Raw genomic sequence first — 16,071 nt, 5'->3', positions numbered from 1 at the left:
TTGGCATAAATAGTATTGAAGAATCTCTCTTCTCATTTAAAAGAATCTTTTGGGATGGATGCTCCCAAACTTTGAGCTAGAGTAATAATTATAGCTAACCTTTTTTTATAAATGTGCTGTAAAGTTTGCAATGCACTTTATGTCCCTGAACTCATTTGATCATGACAACAGTCCTGTGAGGATGGGTATGATAAACATTATTATTCCCTTTTATAAAAAAGAAAACTGAGGGTCAGAGAGGTCACATGACTTCACGGTCACACCACTAGTCACCAGGGAGGTGGAATTCAAACCTAGACCTTCTTGACACTGAGCACAGCAATCTTTTCCCTATGACATTCTGCCTCTCAAAGAAAACACCCTGGCAGCACATTTCATTGTTAATGAGACCTGATTCACTAAGTAAATTACCTAGGACCTTTGTTTCCCCATCCCTAGAAGAAGGATCGTTCCTCCCACCTCCTGCATCTCTTTTGAGAATTTTTTTTTTCCTGACTTACACCCTAAGCCTGCCTCTGGCTGCCAGTCAGTAAATAAGAAGCAAAAACCAAATGGGAACTTGTTCTTGTCCTTTCATAATTCTTTGCATTGCAAGACTGAGCAGGGACCAGGGAGAGCAACATCTTACTGTTTTTTCAGCCCTAGAATTCTTTCCTTGAGAGGCCTAAATACTGTATCAGTTAGTAGTGTACTATATTATTGAGCATTCAGTGAGTCTCTTCTAGGTCCAAAAACAAATGAAGCCTCGGGGCTAATGTGGGACATTTAAGGTTCAAGGGATGCTCGTTTTAGTTCTTAGAATCTACTGTTGAATTTATTCATTGTCTTGACCCTGGAGAAGTGGTTCCTTCTCTATGCTCCAATGTTATCCCAAGAGTTATAGAACTTAATGTCTTTGACGGCAAGCTGAAATGTAAGAAGACAACCTGTTAGGCCAGTTTCCATCATGATGGTGGGAAGCATGGTCACCCCAGTGACATCAGTGGTATTTGAAGTAGTAGAATGTTTGGCTGGCTTTTATCAGAGCAACTTCCCAAATCCTTAATCTGCTGCAGGGACTGTGAGAGAGGCCTTACCACTCTCAGTTTATTTTTTTTTCCAATTTTTTAATTGTTATCTATTCTCCTATTACCTTCACTTCCAAATATATATTCATCTTTCCTCTCCTACCCAACAAGTCATTTCTTATAACAATACAAAAAGCAGTTCAGCAAAACTAACCATCACATCTGACAGATTATGTAACAGTCCGTATCCATGATCCTCCACCCCTGCAAAAAAAAAAAAAGAAAAGGAAAAAGTCTTTCTGTTCATTTTCTGTGGAAAGGAGGTTTCCCGAAGCCCAGGGCCTATTGGACCACGGAGGAAGTTTGTATGGCTTCTGCCTATTTTGTACCTGAGCTGAGATCAGGTACTAAGCATTCTCCCCTTTTATGCAAGATTGCCATGGCGACTGGACAGATGAAGAGACCTGTGGGGCCTTTTCTTTCTCTCTGATTCATGCTTCTTTCTGGATCTGGGGGAGCTTGGAAGAGGATGCTTTCACCATCTCAGAAGAATACTGTTTCTTATTCTGAAATTGGAAACTCTTAAGGGACTAGTTTCTGATCTTATCATACTTAGCACTTGCATACTGTTTCCAGGAATAAGTATGCTCATCCCTTTTTATTTGCTCCAATTTCTGTTGTTGGAGATTATGTTCCTGGTCTCATTCTCAGAAATGTCATAGGTATTAATTTAAGGGATTTTTGTTTTGTTTTGTTTTTTTAATTTGGGGATTTGTTTGATTTTTTCAAAGTGTTACAGTAAACATTTGTCCCCAAGTTCTGAACCAGATTACAAATTAGCATAATGTGTTTTAGCACAAATAGACTAAGAGGTTAAATAGAATTGTAGAGAAGACAGTTCACCAAAACTTGTATCATGTACCTACTACATGTGGAAGTCTAGGGTAGATGCTGGGGATGATGTAGAGTTTAAATGTCATGGTTGTCCTTGCCCTTGTAGTGTTTATAACTTACTATGGACCATTTATAGTTATAAATAACCATGGTACAATTTCATTCATAAATTGGAAATAGAAAAATGGACATTTTCAGCATGAGGAACAGTGCAAATAAAGGCACTGAGGCAGGAATGCACAGGACACTTGCAGGGATAACAATTTGTCTGGTTTGATAGCAACACATTTCCCAATATCCCCAGATCATTCCACCCCTACTTCAGGCTTCAGCCCAACCTCCTTCCTGCCAGAAACTTGTATTCTGCTCCTGGAACCACTCTAGGCTTTCAAGGTGGTCTTTTGTGTTGTCCAGAGCCAGACCTTCACTTCACTTTCTAGCCACCTCTAGACCGTGCTGCTGGCACGCCCCTCCTCTCCTGCTTTACAGCCCCTCCTTGTGTGTTGTCTCACCCCCATGGAAATGTGGGCTCCTTAGGGCAGGGACTATCTCGCTCATTTGTGTTTGTATTCTCAGCACTTAGAATTGTGATGGGCACATAATAACTATTGAATGAATGCTTTATCTGTCTAAACAGAGTTGGATGAGAATAGTATTGGATAAGACAGACAGGGTAGGGGGGGCACTAGATTGGAGAGGGCCTTAAATTCCAGGCAGGGAAATTTGAGTCTTCCTGGTAGTGAAGAGCCACTGAGCCAATGAGCAGAGAAATAATACAGCCAGATGCATACATAAGGAAGATGCCTGGCAGCAATGGAAATTAATGGCTTATCTAAGCTGTTCCCTTTTTAACTAAGGCCTTTACTATATCCTAGCATCACAGATCTGAGATCGCTATAATGTGACTAGCCAAACCCCGCTGGGATGCATAGGAGCTGGCCAGGCAGAAAGCAGTACTTTGAATGTTTAATTGGTAAAAATGGAAGGTCCCTCTACCCTTACCCCCTCAGAGTACAGTTATATAGGCATCGTTCTCCTCTTGTTATTCTTTCTGCCTTCATAAGCTGCTTATAGCTACATAGAGACAAGGTATGGTAATAGTGCGATATAGCAACCAGAATAGAATTCTGGAAGCATTAATGAGAGGCCTTTTTATTGTAGCATAGCAGGGGTTGCTGAGGAAAAACCTTGTCCATTTTATGATCATAGATGTAAACACCACCTCACTCCACGTGGTGGCAGTGCCGTTGCTACAAAAGTCGCTGGCAGCAATGCCATCTCAGTGTGGCAGTAGAAACCTTTGTCAAGCTCGGAATACATTTTCCACTCGTGAAAACCTCCTGCTACAGCTATGAATCCAATGTGGCAGGAGGAAGAAGATGGCCTGTTTTTAGGGAAAGGCAAAGATGTTTTCAAGAATTTTTTGAGAAGTAAGAGATAGAGAAACAGTTCCTCCCAGATTTTTGCAGCCAGTTGTTGGAGGTCCTGATGCATGTGAAGAAGTTTTATTTTGGAAGGTCCTTACTTCAGTTTGAGTCTAGGAACGATCTCTTAACCTTTGCCTTCCAAAAGCCATGTCTTAATTGGACCTTCCTTGAAATGAAGTGATGAGTAGTATGAACTTATAAACTGAGAAAAAGAAAAATATAATAATGATAGGTGGTATTTATAAAGCCAGTTAAGGTTTGAAGAATGCTTTACACATGTTATCTCATTTGAAATTCACAGCAATTTTGGGGGGCTACAGTAGTTATTATCTTCATTTTACAGTTCAGAAAATTGAAACTCAAGAGAGATTAAGTCGGTCATCCATGGTCTCACAGGTAGTAAACATCAGAAGTGAGGTTCAAACCCAGCATCCTTTCCACTCTTAAGAGGCTGTGCCTATGGCCCCATTGGTTGAATGTCTTTATATTCAAAATAATTACTTTCTTCCCCATTTATATTATTTTTTGCAGTCTGTCTATAGGAACCCACTAGCCTGTTAATATTTCTCTCCTCCTTTTCTGCAGTGATCTGCTAAGCATCTCATTAGCATTAGCTCCTTATTCCTTCTGACTGAAGCCAAAGAGTCAGGGAATCCCACAGCTAGAAGCAAATTCTCTAAGTCAATTTCAGACTGCAAGCAAGATTAAGGACCTCAAAGGAGCTTTTTAAAGTGTTTAATCGCCTTGATAATTGGCATCTTTTCTGTTGCCTAACCTAAATCTTCTGTGTGCTAACAAAGCAAAGTTAATTCTTTCCTGTATCTTTAAATATAAGTTGGACAAAAACAAAGCCTATATAAAGTATAAAATCAATTTAATTGAATATCTTAAAAGTATTAGATTTCTCAAGGGTTTTTTTTTTCTGTTCCCACAACCTTTAAACCAAAATAACCACCTTATAACAGGTCATTGGTTTTGTAGTTTCCTTTCCCTCCCCATTTCTACATACAACAATTTCATAGGTATGCCTTATGTGAACCCAGTTAGATTATAGGTTCTTGATCAGATTTAGTCATTCAGTATGGGCAATTTGTGTTCTCTTCATGATATATGTCTTTGTAATTAACTTTAGCATTTTTCCTCTTTGAGAGAAACATAATCTTTTGACACAGGATCGTTTCTTTGTTGCAGCAAAGGGACACCATGCAAGACAACCTGAAAAAACTCCAACAGGAAATGGCTGTCTTAGAGGCTGTCTTGGAGCAACATGGTAGTCAGACCTCCAACAGGCCTGCTTCTCAGGAATCTGGGCTATGCCCTTCCGTGGACCAGCCAGACTTGAAACAGACCAAATCAGAAAAAGGTAAATACATTTTTGTCAGCAGACATCTGCTGAGCCATTTGGTACATGGCCCTTGGTCAGATGTGATGGGAAATTTGGCGCATAAGTGAAATAAGCTGCTTGCCTTCAGAAGGCTTACCAGAGAGGAGCCAAGAGAAAAAGTCATCCAGGAACACTGTGGGATTAGCATCTATATATTGAATATTATGCTGAGATTTCAAAGAGGTAGGAAAAAAATCCTCTTGTCTTTGTATGGCTAGGAATCTGAGGAGGGAGACAGAGTACCCACAAGAAAATGGCTTAGCACTTACAAAGCAGTATGCAGTGTTAGTCTGTATTAGCATATTCTGTTCTGAGAATCCTGCACTAAGGAGGGGACACTGATGAGCTGAGAGAGGCGGAGGAAACCTGGAACCATTCACATGAAATATGGTGAAAGGAGCTTAGCCCGCTGAAGACAAGACTCTAGAGTTATGTGACAGCTGTCTTCAAATTGAAGGACTTGTCATGTGGAAGAGGGATCAAGTTTTATTCTGTGTGGTAGAACATACTGTAGGGTAGCTGGGTGGTACAGTAGATAGATGGAGGAGCCTGGAGTCAGAAAGACCAGAGTTCAGATCCAGCCTCTGACACTCACTAGCCAAGTGACCTTGTGCAAATCACTTAACCTCTTTCTGCCTTAGTTTCCTGATCTATAAAATGGAGATAACAGTAAGACCTCCCTCCCAGGTTTGATGCGAGCATTAAAGGAGGTAATATTTGTAAAGCACGTAGCACAGTACCTGGCACATAATAGGTACTATATAAAAGTTATTTTTATCACCATCACTATTATTATCATTGTTATTATTATTATTATTATTATCATCATCGCTGGGGATTACAGACAGGGAAGCTAATTTTGCCTTGCTATAATTTTTAATCATTGAAGCTATCCAACTACAAAATGGGCTGCCTTATTAGTTAATAAGCTCACTGTTACTGAAGGTTCAAATATAGGGGTAAGGTAACTACTTATGGAGGGTTGTTTAGAGCAGCGATGTCAAACTCAAACATAAGCAGACCCCAGTGGTGGCATATTGACTTAGAAAACTACAAATTAACATTATCTGTATTGTATGATATCTTTATCAATTTTTCAACATTTCCCAATTAAGTTTGAGGTTTTTGTTTTTTTGTTTTTTTGGTTTTTGGCTAGGCAGTGGGGTTAAGTGATTTGCCCAGGTTCACACAGCTAGTAAATGTTTGGTCTGAGGCCGGATTTGAACTCGGGTCCTCCCGACTCCAGGGCCAGTGCTCTATCCACTGAGACACCTAGCTGTGCCCTGCCTGCCCTCCCCCCCATTAAGTTTTAATCTGGTTTGTGCCTCGCTCCGGGATCACAGGCTGGCTGTGAGTTTAACACCTCTTGAGGGTTTCATGCAATGTGTAAAGTCAGACAAGGCATCTCAAGTCCCTTCTAACTCTGAGATTCCATAATTCTGTTACTTTAACGTTGCCGAGAGAGGAGAAACTCTCCAAAATAACAGGTTTTAGTTATTAGACTGAAAGATGCAGTGTTTAGGAGGCATAATTTGATCCTTAGTATATTGAAATCTGTGGTATACGGCAAGGTGCTTTATGACAGGGTCTTCCTCTGATTGATGGGCCAGATTAATTAAAGTATAACCCAAGTATGTGAGTGCTGAAGGAATACAGTCTGAAAGGTGGATCAGAGCCAAATGGAGCTATTCAAGGGTAGGTCTTAAGCTGAGTTTTAAAAGATGATCCCAGGAATAATCTGCACCTATATATTGGCATAAATGAGTGGCTGGGGGAAGGTGAGGTGAAGATGTTAGATTTTAATTGGAAAAAAAAAACTTCAGGAAAGGTGAGAGTTCAGTCCAACAAAACATAGAGGACAAGTACAAAGCACAAAGGTGTGTGCCCAAAGAAGATTTTTCCTTAGTGGATGGGGGGATGCTAGGCTGGCTTCCCCTTGTGGCCTTTGCACTTCCGTACCCCATTCCTCCTAAGATCTCCCAAAGTTCTTTTCACTGTCCCTCTCCATATAGATCTGCCAAACTAACTAGGGATCCAGATTTCCTTTTCTTTTGATCCTTTTTCCAAACTGTTCATCATTTTTCTTCTCATATACTGCTGTTTACTTTAGGGGTGTTGGGACTATTTTCTCCCTTCAGGTCTTTCTAGGAACCCGAGGCCATTAGCTATTCAAACCCAAGGCCCTGGTTCCTCCTCGATGCATTTTTGTGTTCAGAGGGAACAGTAGCTCATGCATGAGAAGCTGGGAACTCTGTTGCTATGGCAGTGGTTCAAAATGTATTTCCTTAAATGCATTCTTTGTAACTGTATCTCCATTTAGTTCATCTCCCAAATAATGAAGCCCAAAGTCCTGTCACGATCCCCAGCACAATGCTTCTCTTTGGGGTGCTTTCACTGTCTCTAGTCTAAATACTGACTAGACTTTTAAAATCCAAGTGTGCAAGAAATAAAATGTTATTGTCTGACTTTGAATGTCTGCATAATATGCCATCTCATCTTAGTTTTTGTGTGTTCCTGGAGGTCTGCAGAAAAACAGTTTCCTTTGTGCCTCTATTTCTTAAGTGTTTGTGGTTTCAACTGAATGCCAACTGCAGTTATGAGGATTTCCCCCTGCCCCCCCCTTAAGTTCACGTGAGCCTAACTGACACTCAGCCAAGCATCGCACTCAATAGGAAAGATGGACTTGTTTTCCTCAGTATAAGTCCTATAAAGCCACACCCTCAGTTCCCTTTTTAGGGGTGCTCCTAAGGATGACTGTAGCATTTTTTTTCCTTGCTCTTGAAATCAAACGTTCTTTAACACAGAAATGTTTGCTAGCTTTTACCTGGGGGCCATTCCCAGGTGTGAGACACATACTGGCATGCACATATGCGTGTGTGTGTGTGTGGTGTGTGTGTGTGTGTGTACATGTAAGTGTATACACACACATACATGTATAAGACAAAGTCAGAATTTATATATGGCTATATAAATGAGATAGAATTTAAACTATGTATCTATATGTAAACTATACATCTACAAATTGAATTCTGACTTTGTCATATATATTTGTGTGTGTAGATATAATTAAGATACAGATGTAGTTTAAATTCTGACTGTCACTCGCTACCCAGGTGACCTTGGACAAATCCCTACGTCTCTCTGGGCCTCAGCTCCTCCTCTATAAAGTGAAAGGGTTGAACACAGAGGACCTTCAATGTCCCATCCAGGTCTAAATCTATAATCTTAAAGAATGGAAAGAGATCTAGAACTTAGAGTTTGGAATCTCACCTCTGCCACTAACTAGCCAAATGAATCTCTCAATCATTAAGCTTCTCTGAGCTTCATTTTCCTCATCTGTAAAATGGATGTAATAGTCCTTGCACAGCCCATCTTACAGGATTGGTGTGAGAGGGAAATGAAGCAAGACTTCTATGGAATTTGATAACCACACAGCATATCACTATCAGCTGTCATTATCTGCTGTAGAAGCTCCTATCTGGACCAAGTCCCCTCTGTCGGAAGACTCCAAGAGGCAGGGAGGACCATGACCGGAGGAGAGCCCCTCTGGGCGCTAGATTGCCATGATAATGCTCCATCACTAATCCGGCCCCTTGGCTGAACTAAAACAGCCTTCCTGCAAGGCTGGACTAATTCGAGCTCTCCTTCTAGAAGGAGGTGGAGGATTGAGACAGAAAGATAACCAAAAAACCTGGTGGTTGTATCCTGGAGGTACCACTGTGTGATTGCCTCATAACTTAGATTAGCTTTTGTTCTTTCTCTGTGGCTTGAGGCCCACTGTAATGAAAAGAGTAATTCATAAGCTAAATGTTCCAGTTATGTAATGACTTGTTAATAGCTGGGCTTCTGGTTTTCATGAGGCTTCATTTTCTTTTTTTTCTAGTGAGTGATTAGTTCAACTTTATATAGGTCCTTGGGAGGCAGGCTACACATTATTCCATCAAATACCATCCTGTATTTTTAGGAAAATGACAACTATATTAAAAGGCTTTCTATACCCAACTGAAAGAAAAAAATGTGCTGGTTCATGCTTGGGTGCAGCCTGTTGTGAACAGCTGCTGACTCTAGTCAGGGCTCTTCTTGTGTTCCTGAGACACTCACACACCCAGAGGAGCCAAGCTGCAAGAGGACCTAACTATAAGGAATGTATTTGAGGATTAGCTCAAGAAATGAATAACTATTTTCCTCCAGGCTACACAGTATTTTTAAAACAATTTAATTAATGCAACCTTTGTTTGTGTTTTCCTGTCACAATATATATGGGCTTCTGCCTTCCTAAGTGTAAAATTTTATTTTAGTCATTAGTGGTTTGCTAATAGATATAGAGGAAATGTTTGTGATATTTATGTTTTTCATTTTTGCTAAGTATTTGTGCCTTTAAGTCACTTCTTAGAAGGCAGTAGCATGTTCATTCTTTTGAGAATTCATAAATAAAAGGTATCCTAACATGCCAGAACTTTGCCGTAGGTCTGTTTTGTATTTGTCCTTTTTTTTTATATATATATTTTATCCTTAGTTTCGTTACTTCAGGGTTCCCTGTATTTTTAAATAATTGAACAAGTAAAGTGAAATGTCATTGTTTTTTTCCTCTGATCTTCCATCCTAATCCACCCGTAATTCCTCCCAAACCCATGGTCATTATAGTTTTGAAGGAAGGGAAGGAGTAAGAATGGGAAGGGTGATGCTATTATGCTTTTATCAAAGTAACTGTTTCTCTCCTGTTACCTCTGGCATGATTGCTACATCTTTGGTCAAGTCGCTGACCAAAAATGCTTCCCTAATCTCACATCTTCCTCACTTGGGGAGAGAAAGAGATGGGTTAAGTAGCTGTGGCTCAGCCGGATGTCTTCACTTAGCTTCAGCCCAAGCCCATTATCACTATTTTTTAATCGGTCTCCTCCATTTGGTGTTAGCATCTGTCTGTTTTATCACTTGTTAATGTTTATAAACTTTAATTTTCTCTTTCTGATACGCTTGTTTAGAAACCGATTTGATTGTCACAGGCTGCTGCTTTTAAAAAAATCGGTATCTTCACCTGAATTATCACCAGCAAGAACAAGGCTACTGAGTAAATTGTATTGTTGTATTTTCTTTTCATCTCCATTTGAAGGAGCAGAGAAAACTGTTGAATATCACAAAAGCCAAAAGGCACAAAGCCTTTCAGCAGACAACTCCCGAGCATTTCCAGAGGATTCCAGCAGTAAAAATGAAGAACCAGGAGTTGAAGGGTAAAAGCATTTTGTTTGAGAGAGAGAAAGAGAGAGAGAGAGATGCTATGAGTAGAAAGCTGTGATTTCTTAATTCCTTGTCTTATAGTAAGCATTTGTTATTTTTCCTCTTACAGTCTCTGGCTTTATGTATGTAGACTTTTATATAGCTTCTTGTTCCTTTATGATGCCCATCTTATTTAATCACCTATAGGCTTTTAATCTTGTTCTTTTAGTCTTAAGCAATATAAACCACTATTCAGGAAAGAATATTAAACTGTACCTGAGGGCATGGGCCAGATGTAGTTGGATGACCTACCTCTTTTCTAGAATAGAATAAAATATAACAGAACTAAAATTTTGAACAATGCTGGAGGTTGGTAGCAAGATGTGACAAGGCTCCCCTCATAGATCAGCTCACACCCTACTTGTAGTTCCTGTTTTCCAGAAATAAGTTTAGATGCTGATGTCCCTTGATTCATGTCAGCAAATATTCATTAAGCCCCTCCTATGTACTAGGTCCCAGGGATATGAAAATGGAAAAAAAAAAACAGTCTCTGCCCTTGAGGAACTTACAATCTATTGGAAGAGGGGATAGGGAGTGAACAATGGCTAATGTACACTTCAATGTATACTGTTCACAACTAAGTGTAATATAAGGAGAATGAGATGAAGGGAAAGGAGAGATCTTATCTTAAGGGTTCTAGAAAAATTGGAGGAGGAAATAACCCCTTTTGGCCATCTAGAGGTACGGAACCAGAGGAGACAGCAGGAAGGCAGCTGGTAGCACAGTGGTAGAGAGCTGAGCCAGTAGTTAAGAAAACCTGAGTTCAAATCTAGCCTCAGACATTTGCTGTGTGGCACTTAACCTCTATTTGCCTCTTCAACTCTGTGATGGGAATAATAACAGTTCCCATCTCCTAGGGTGGTTGTGAGGATCAAATGAGATAATTTTGGTTAAAAACAAACAAACACTTAGCACAGTGATGGCACATAGTAGGTGGTTTATAAATATTTATTTCCTTCCCTTGTGACCTTGGTCTTGAGGAAAGAAAGGTTTTAAGCAAATGTGGAGGGAGTTTATTTCAGTCAGGACAGAGGAGGGTAGGATTGGGGCACAGTTTGGCATGTGAAGGGAGGGCAGGATAGAATTAGCCTGGAAGGAGAGCTTGGATCGGGGTTGTGGCATTCTCAAGGGCCACGTCAGGAAGTCATCTGTGATTTATCCTGGAGGCAGCAGGCAGCTGCCAAAGGTTTTCAAGCAGGGGAACGACATGGTTGGATTTGGGGTTGGGAAGACTATTTTGGCAACTGTATGAAGGCTGAATTAGCAGCAGAGGAGCCAGTCAAAGTAGATGAGAGAGATGGGAACAAGAACAGTGGCGGTGCAGAGGTATACATGAGAGGTGGTACAGCAGGGCTCCACACAACTGGGCATCTGATTAAATGGGAAAGAGGATTCTGAAGTTTAACCTAGCGGCGGGGGGGGGGGGGGGCGTGAGCGTGGTTACCACCAACAGACAACAAGAAGCTGAGAGGACCTGCACATTTTAGAGAGAAGAGGAGCTCAGTTTGACCTTATTATGAGTTTCAGGTACCATTGGGACATTTAGGTGGAGATACCCAGCAGGTAGTGAGAGATTCAAGAATAAACCTCAGGGGCAAGCTTGGAGCTAGATATAGAAATTAGACTGTCCTCTGCATGGGGATGGTCATTTTAGCTGAGGGAGACAATGCTCTGAGGGTGAAACTTCAGAACATCACTTCTAGACCAATGATGATGATCACATGCTATGTTTGAACTGTGTGAAGCCCATCCACATATGTTATCTCATCCTACTTCTACGTCATTATGAGATAGGTGGGACAGATATTGTTTACTCTGCACAGGTGGGATAATAATTATATGTTATAATGAATAATAATAATAATAATATTCCCACTGTGTAGAGGAAATAGAGGCTCACACTTACTCAAGGTTGTGCCTAATTAATGGCAGATCCAGTGATCTTGACTTCTAGTCTTTTGCCAGTTGCACTGTACCTGTAATAAGGTGCTGCTCCATGTGTACAAAGCCGGTGCTTCTAATTATGGATCGTAGAGTAATGATGAGTTAGCTTGCATCCAGCCACATCCTCTCTTCCCTCTGACTGATGGCACGCATTTTTAAAGCTAGGGACAGAGGTTTTATGGCCAGGGCACACAGCAATGCTGTCTGGCCTGTGTGGAGACCGAGCCTCATTGCCATCGCTTGGGCAGTTGAGCTAGCTAGCTGGAGACTAATTAATACACAAGGACCAAACAGCCTACAGTTGGAATTATTAGCCAAAACCCTCCCTCAGCTGATGAAGCTCTTTCAGAGCTCCATTAACCTTGTCGGTCTTGATTGCCATCCAGTCCTGATTTAGGCCCAAAGTTCTAGAACTGTAGAAAAACCTATTGGTAGGCCCCGCTTCTCCAACTAGCCCTTTCACAGCTGGCTGCCATTCTTGGAATGACCTGAGACAAACAAGAGGCCGGTAGCAGGAATGACGGTGTAAACGTGGCTGTTGAGTGTGAAGTACAGTGATGGAGAGTGTTTGGGAGGACTCATCAGCTCTGTCTTGTGCTCCTGAGAGAGATGATTCCAACGAAGCCATTTAGACTTGAGCGGAGTCTGTGGGATTTGAGTGAGTGACAGTAGTGGTTAATTTGGTGAAACTTGCTGACATATTGTTAGGCAGTGAACCTCTGACTAACCCCCTAAAGGGAGATATCATGTGTCATCCTTGACATGAATCTGGGCATGTTGCTTCCATGCCAACACACCAGCCTTCTTGTTGCCAGTCATTTGCAAATACTCTGGCATTAACGGCTCTTGCTTGATTCTGCCACAGCTGCTAGAGAGACCAGAGGGGGAGCTATTATCAGACCTTTCAGAAGCTGTTCGAATGGTTTTGCCTTCCATCCTTATTTCTAGGTCTTCCCTTTTGGAGTCCCAAATGTTGAATGGGGATTGGAGCCTGCTTGGCCACTCCAGGATTCTTCAAAAAGTAGAGTCCTCTTCTGAAGAGGGAATCAGTAGGATTGCTGTCCTGAAGGAAAAACAGCAGCGGAAACCTGAGGAACGAAGTGTGATGGTGGAGCAGTCTTGTGTGCTGAAACCAGACCTCGGTAATGTTCAGACCCGTCCTCTCAGTCAGGGGAGATGCTCTCATTTACTTCACATCCAGATTCTCTATTTATTTTTTCTATCAGTGCAGTTGATTAGCATTCACATGGTGGACATGGCTGTTAAGAGCCCTACCATTTAAGGCCCATGAGAGGAAAGGAAAAGAATTTGTCTTAAATCTAGCGCTCTGCTCCCCTGGGTGAGCTCAGCCCCTGATGGTCAGCAGTCAGGGGGCTGCCCAGATGCTACAGTCGGACAGTTAGGCAAGAAAACTGCTGCCAGCAAGCTGGATTGTTAGCAGAACCCCATCCTCCTGGGGAAAAACAGCCAAAAAGCCAAAGTCACTTCTCTCCTGTGGAGGAAGAGACTAAATGAACTACACATTTTATGTCTTCTAAATCATTTTAATGGAGTGCAAGTTTTAGGACTTGTAAATCAGAGTTTTAATCAGTCAGAAAAGCTTTAAATTCATTCTAAAAAGCACATTAGCACGAAAGGTGCGATTTGGCATAACAATGCCACATTTGGCCATGTTCATTAGTGTCTTTTTAGGGCTATCATAAATTTCCTGTTTTTATGCTTAATTCCTGATGGAGTAGCATTTTCCTAAAAGGTTTTAGAGATGTTTTGTTTTTAATTTGGTAATGAGGCCTGATGACTCTAATGCACAAACTAATTGTGCTTTGGTGAATAAAAGAGCGAAAAAAGATGGCAGCATCCTTTTAACCTTAACATAACCTGTCTTCTTAGGCTTTTTTTTTTCTACTTTGTGCAATTAATGATTTACTGTTGAATAGATTAGACCAGAGGTTCTTAACCTTTTTGGTGTCATGAACCCCTCAGGCAGTCCAGTGAAGCCAATGAATGGCTTCTTAGAATAATGTTTTTAAATGCATAATAAAATGAAACACATAGGATTACAAAAGAAACCAATTATGTTTTAATATAATTTTCAAAAAACAAACAAAACAATTACATAAACTCCAAGTTATAATGACCCCTATATGAGACTTTTTTTTTTCCTCCCTTCTTTAGAAACAGTCCCTGAGTCAGAATCTGGAGTCAAAGTATACCCTGAGAAGACTGAATGCAGCCCCCAGGAAAATAAGGATACCACCCTAAGAGAGATTCTCAATCTGCCCACCTCAACTTGTGCGCTGAGGTCATCCCAGCTTCAGACTGTAGAAAGCACCAACACTTCTGCTTCTAACACTCCTGGTCACAGTGTGAGGGGGCAGCTGGAGGAGGCCTGTGCCTCAGAGAGGGTCAGGAAAGGAGGAACAGGCAGCCCCAGAATGTCCCTTGTGGCATCGGGTTTGACTCCCAAAGAACATGTGAGTGTGACAGTGTGTACCTGACCAGGTGCTTTGCTGCTTCCCCAGTAACTGTGCCATTACATGCTTCTCACAGTGCATTATCATGGGGCCCTTTATAAAGGGTAGCCTTTGTCAGGAGGGCCCTGGGAAGCCAACCGCAAGGGCATACCACGTCATTTCTATTGTTGATTTCTGAAAAATTGCTGCTAGGCAGCTTTGTTTTCCTGAGTCTTGCTTCTATGCTCATTATTTGACAAGTTGCTTTTTCAGATGCCAGCAAAAAGCAGCTAGACTCTGTATGGTATGATCCAGGGCTATGAAAAGTTATTTAATTGGATTTTTTTTTAACCTGTTCATCTTAAACAAAAAATGGGTGTGTCTTTCCTCTCTCCAGGTGGTAGTCCTTTTTTTCCCCTCCACAACTGAATGTACTTGGTGCTCCCCAGCATAAATTGACTGAATCTAGCCCAGTTCCAAACATAGTGCCAGACAGTGGCATTTGTCCAATGTTTATTTGTCTTTCTCTGCCTTGTAACACAGTCATTCAGCCGCCTGCCCTGTCATTTCTGCCCTGCAACACCCCCTGCTATTAGGAATTTGGCCTCTCCTCTAGCTTATCTTGCCAAAGGCAAGAATGGTTTCCTATTGTGGAAAAATATCTACCAAAATATTAAGGCTGCAGTTAACCTGTTTCTGCTAGGCCTGGAGATGAAATTCAGACATATATAGGACATTCACCTTCCCTATAACGTAGCATAATTGATATCACTTCATATAATTGTAAGAACTTAGTAAATATTTCTTTAAGCCCCTGACACAGCTACAGAGTGTCAAATGGGCTTTAGGAATAAGCAGTATTTATTGCAAACTGATTGAAGATACTCAGTAATTCTTCCCTGTCTCTCTTAATAGCATCCTTCCCTAGCATAAGATCCATCTCTAATTCTAACCTTTCTAGAAGTAGCCAGTGACTCAACGTATGGCTTTGTATGTGGCTGGAAAGCCCTGCTTCAGAACCCTAGGAGCAATAATAAATTAAGCAATTAATGCATTAATAAATTAAGCACAGGCTGATGTCTTTGTGATGACTTTCTCACCATCTAACATCAGACTGTCTTTAATCATATGCAACAAACCATTTGTTTTGAAAGCTCGTACCTGGGCATTTGTGTTTATTTAGGCCTCAATCATTTTCCTACACTGCTCAGAACTCATCGGATAATACCAGAGTTCCCTTTGCTTTAAGGGCCCAAAATTTCAGACGTTTTTTTAAACTGTCTAATTTTTTTCTTGCCAGTGGCAGCCACGAGCTGCACATCAGCGCACAAGTGGCTTGGGTACATGCTGTCTTTAAAAAAGAAAAGAAGAAAACTTTTACGCCCTATTCATACTTGCTGAAGTGTTGCAAATTTATGATGAAGCAGCTGACTGTATTACACATGATTAATTCCGAAGCTCACATTAAAATGATCTTTTCAGCAGTTACTGCTCTAACTGAATACTTTCATGGCATGGCAGGGATTTCAGCAAATAATCAGTTCAGAATTGCTAATGATTCTGGCAGAGGGCAATGGTAAAGGGAGGGAAGATATCATTAGCTTCTGTAAGTCAGCCTTTCTCTGAGCCCTGAGGCAGTGTGGATGGTCTGACAGCATGGAGGAAGATAACCTGATCTTAGTCACAAT

At 41.1% G+C, this 16,071-nt stretch overlaps 1 protein-coding gene across 2 annotated transcripts in view; it reads left to right on the top strand.

Annotated features, from left to right (window-relative positions):
* BRCA1 (BRCA1 DNA repair associated) overlaps positions 1-16,071 on the top strand; it is a 73,041-nt gene that overhangs the window by 39,181 nt on the left and 17,789 nt on the right. For both annotated transcript variants that reach the window (XM_020972622.2, XM_020972620.2), the window contains exons 12-15: positions 4,520-4,691; positions 9,823-9,940; positions 12,879-13,072; positions 14,106-14,404. In XM_020972622.2, the coding sequence (XP_020828281.1) occupies positions 4,520-4,691; positions 9,823-9,940; positions 12,879-13,072; positions 14,106-14,404 (783 nt within the window). The remainder of the gene's footprint in view (positions 1-4,519; positions 4,692-9,822; positions 9,941-12,878; positions 13,073-14,105; positions 14,405-16,071) is intronic.

The sequence above is a fragment of the Phascolarctos cinereus genome, unplaced genomic scaffold, assembly GCF_003287225.1.
Source record: "Phascolarctos cinereus isolate Bilbo 61053 unplaced genomic scaffold, phaCin_HiC Scaffold_5;HRSCAF=322, whole genome shotgun sequence".
NCBI classification, from domain to species: Eukaryota; Metazoa; Chordata; class Mammalia; order Diprotodontia; family Phascolarctidae; genus Phascolarctos; species Phascolarctos cinereus.
The sequence above is the reverse complement of the archived record's forward strand: the minus strand, read 5'-3'. Positions and strand labels throughout refer to the sequence as shown.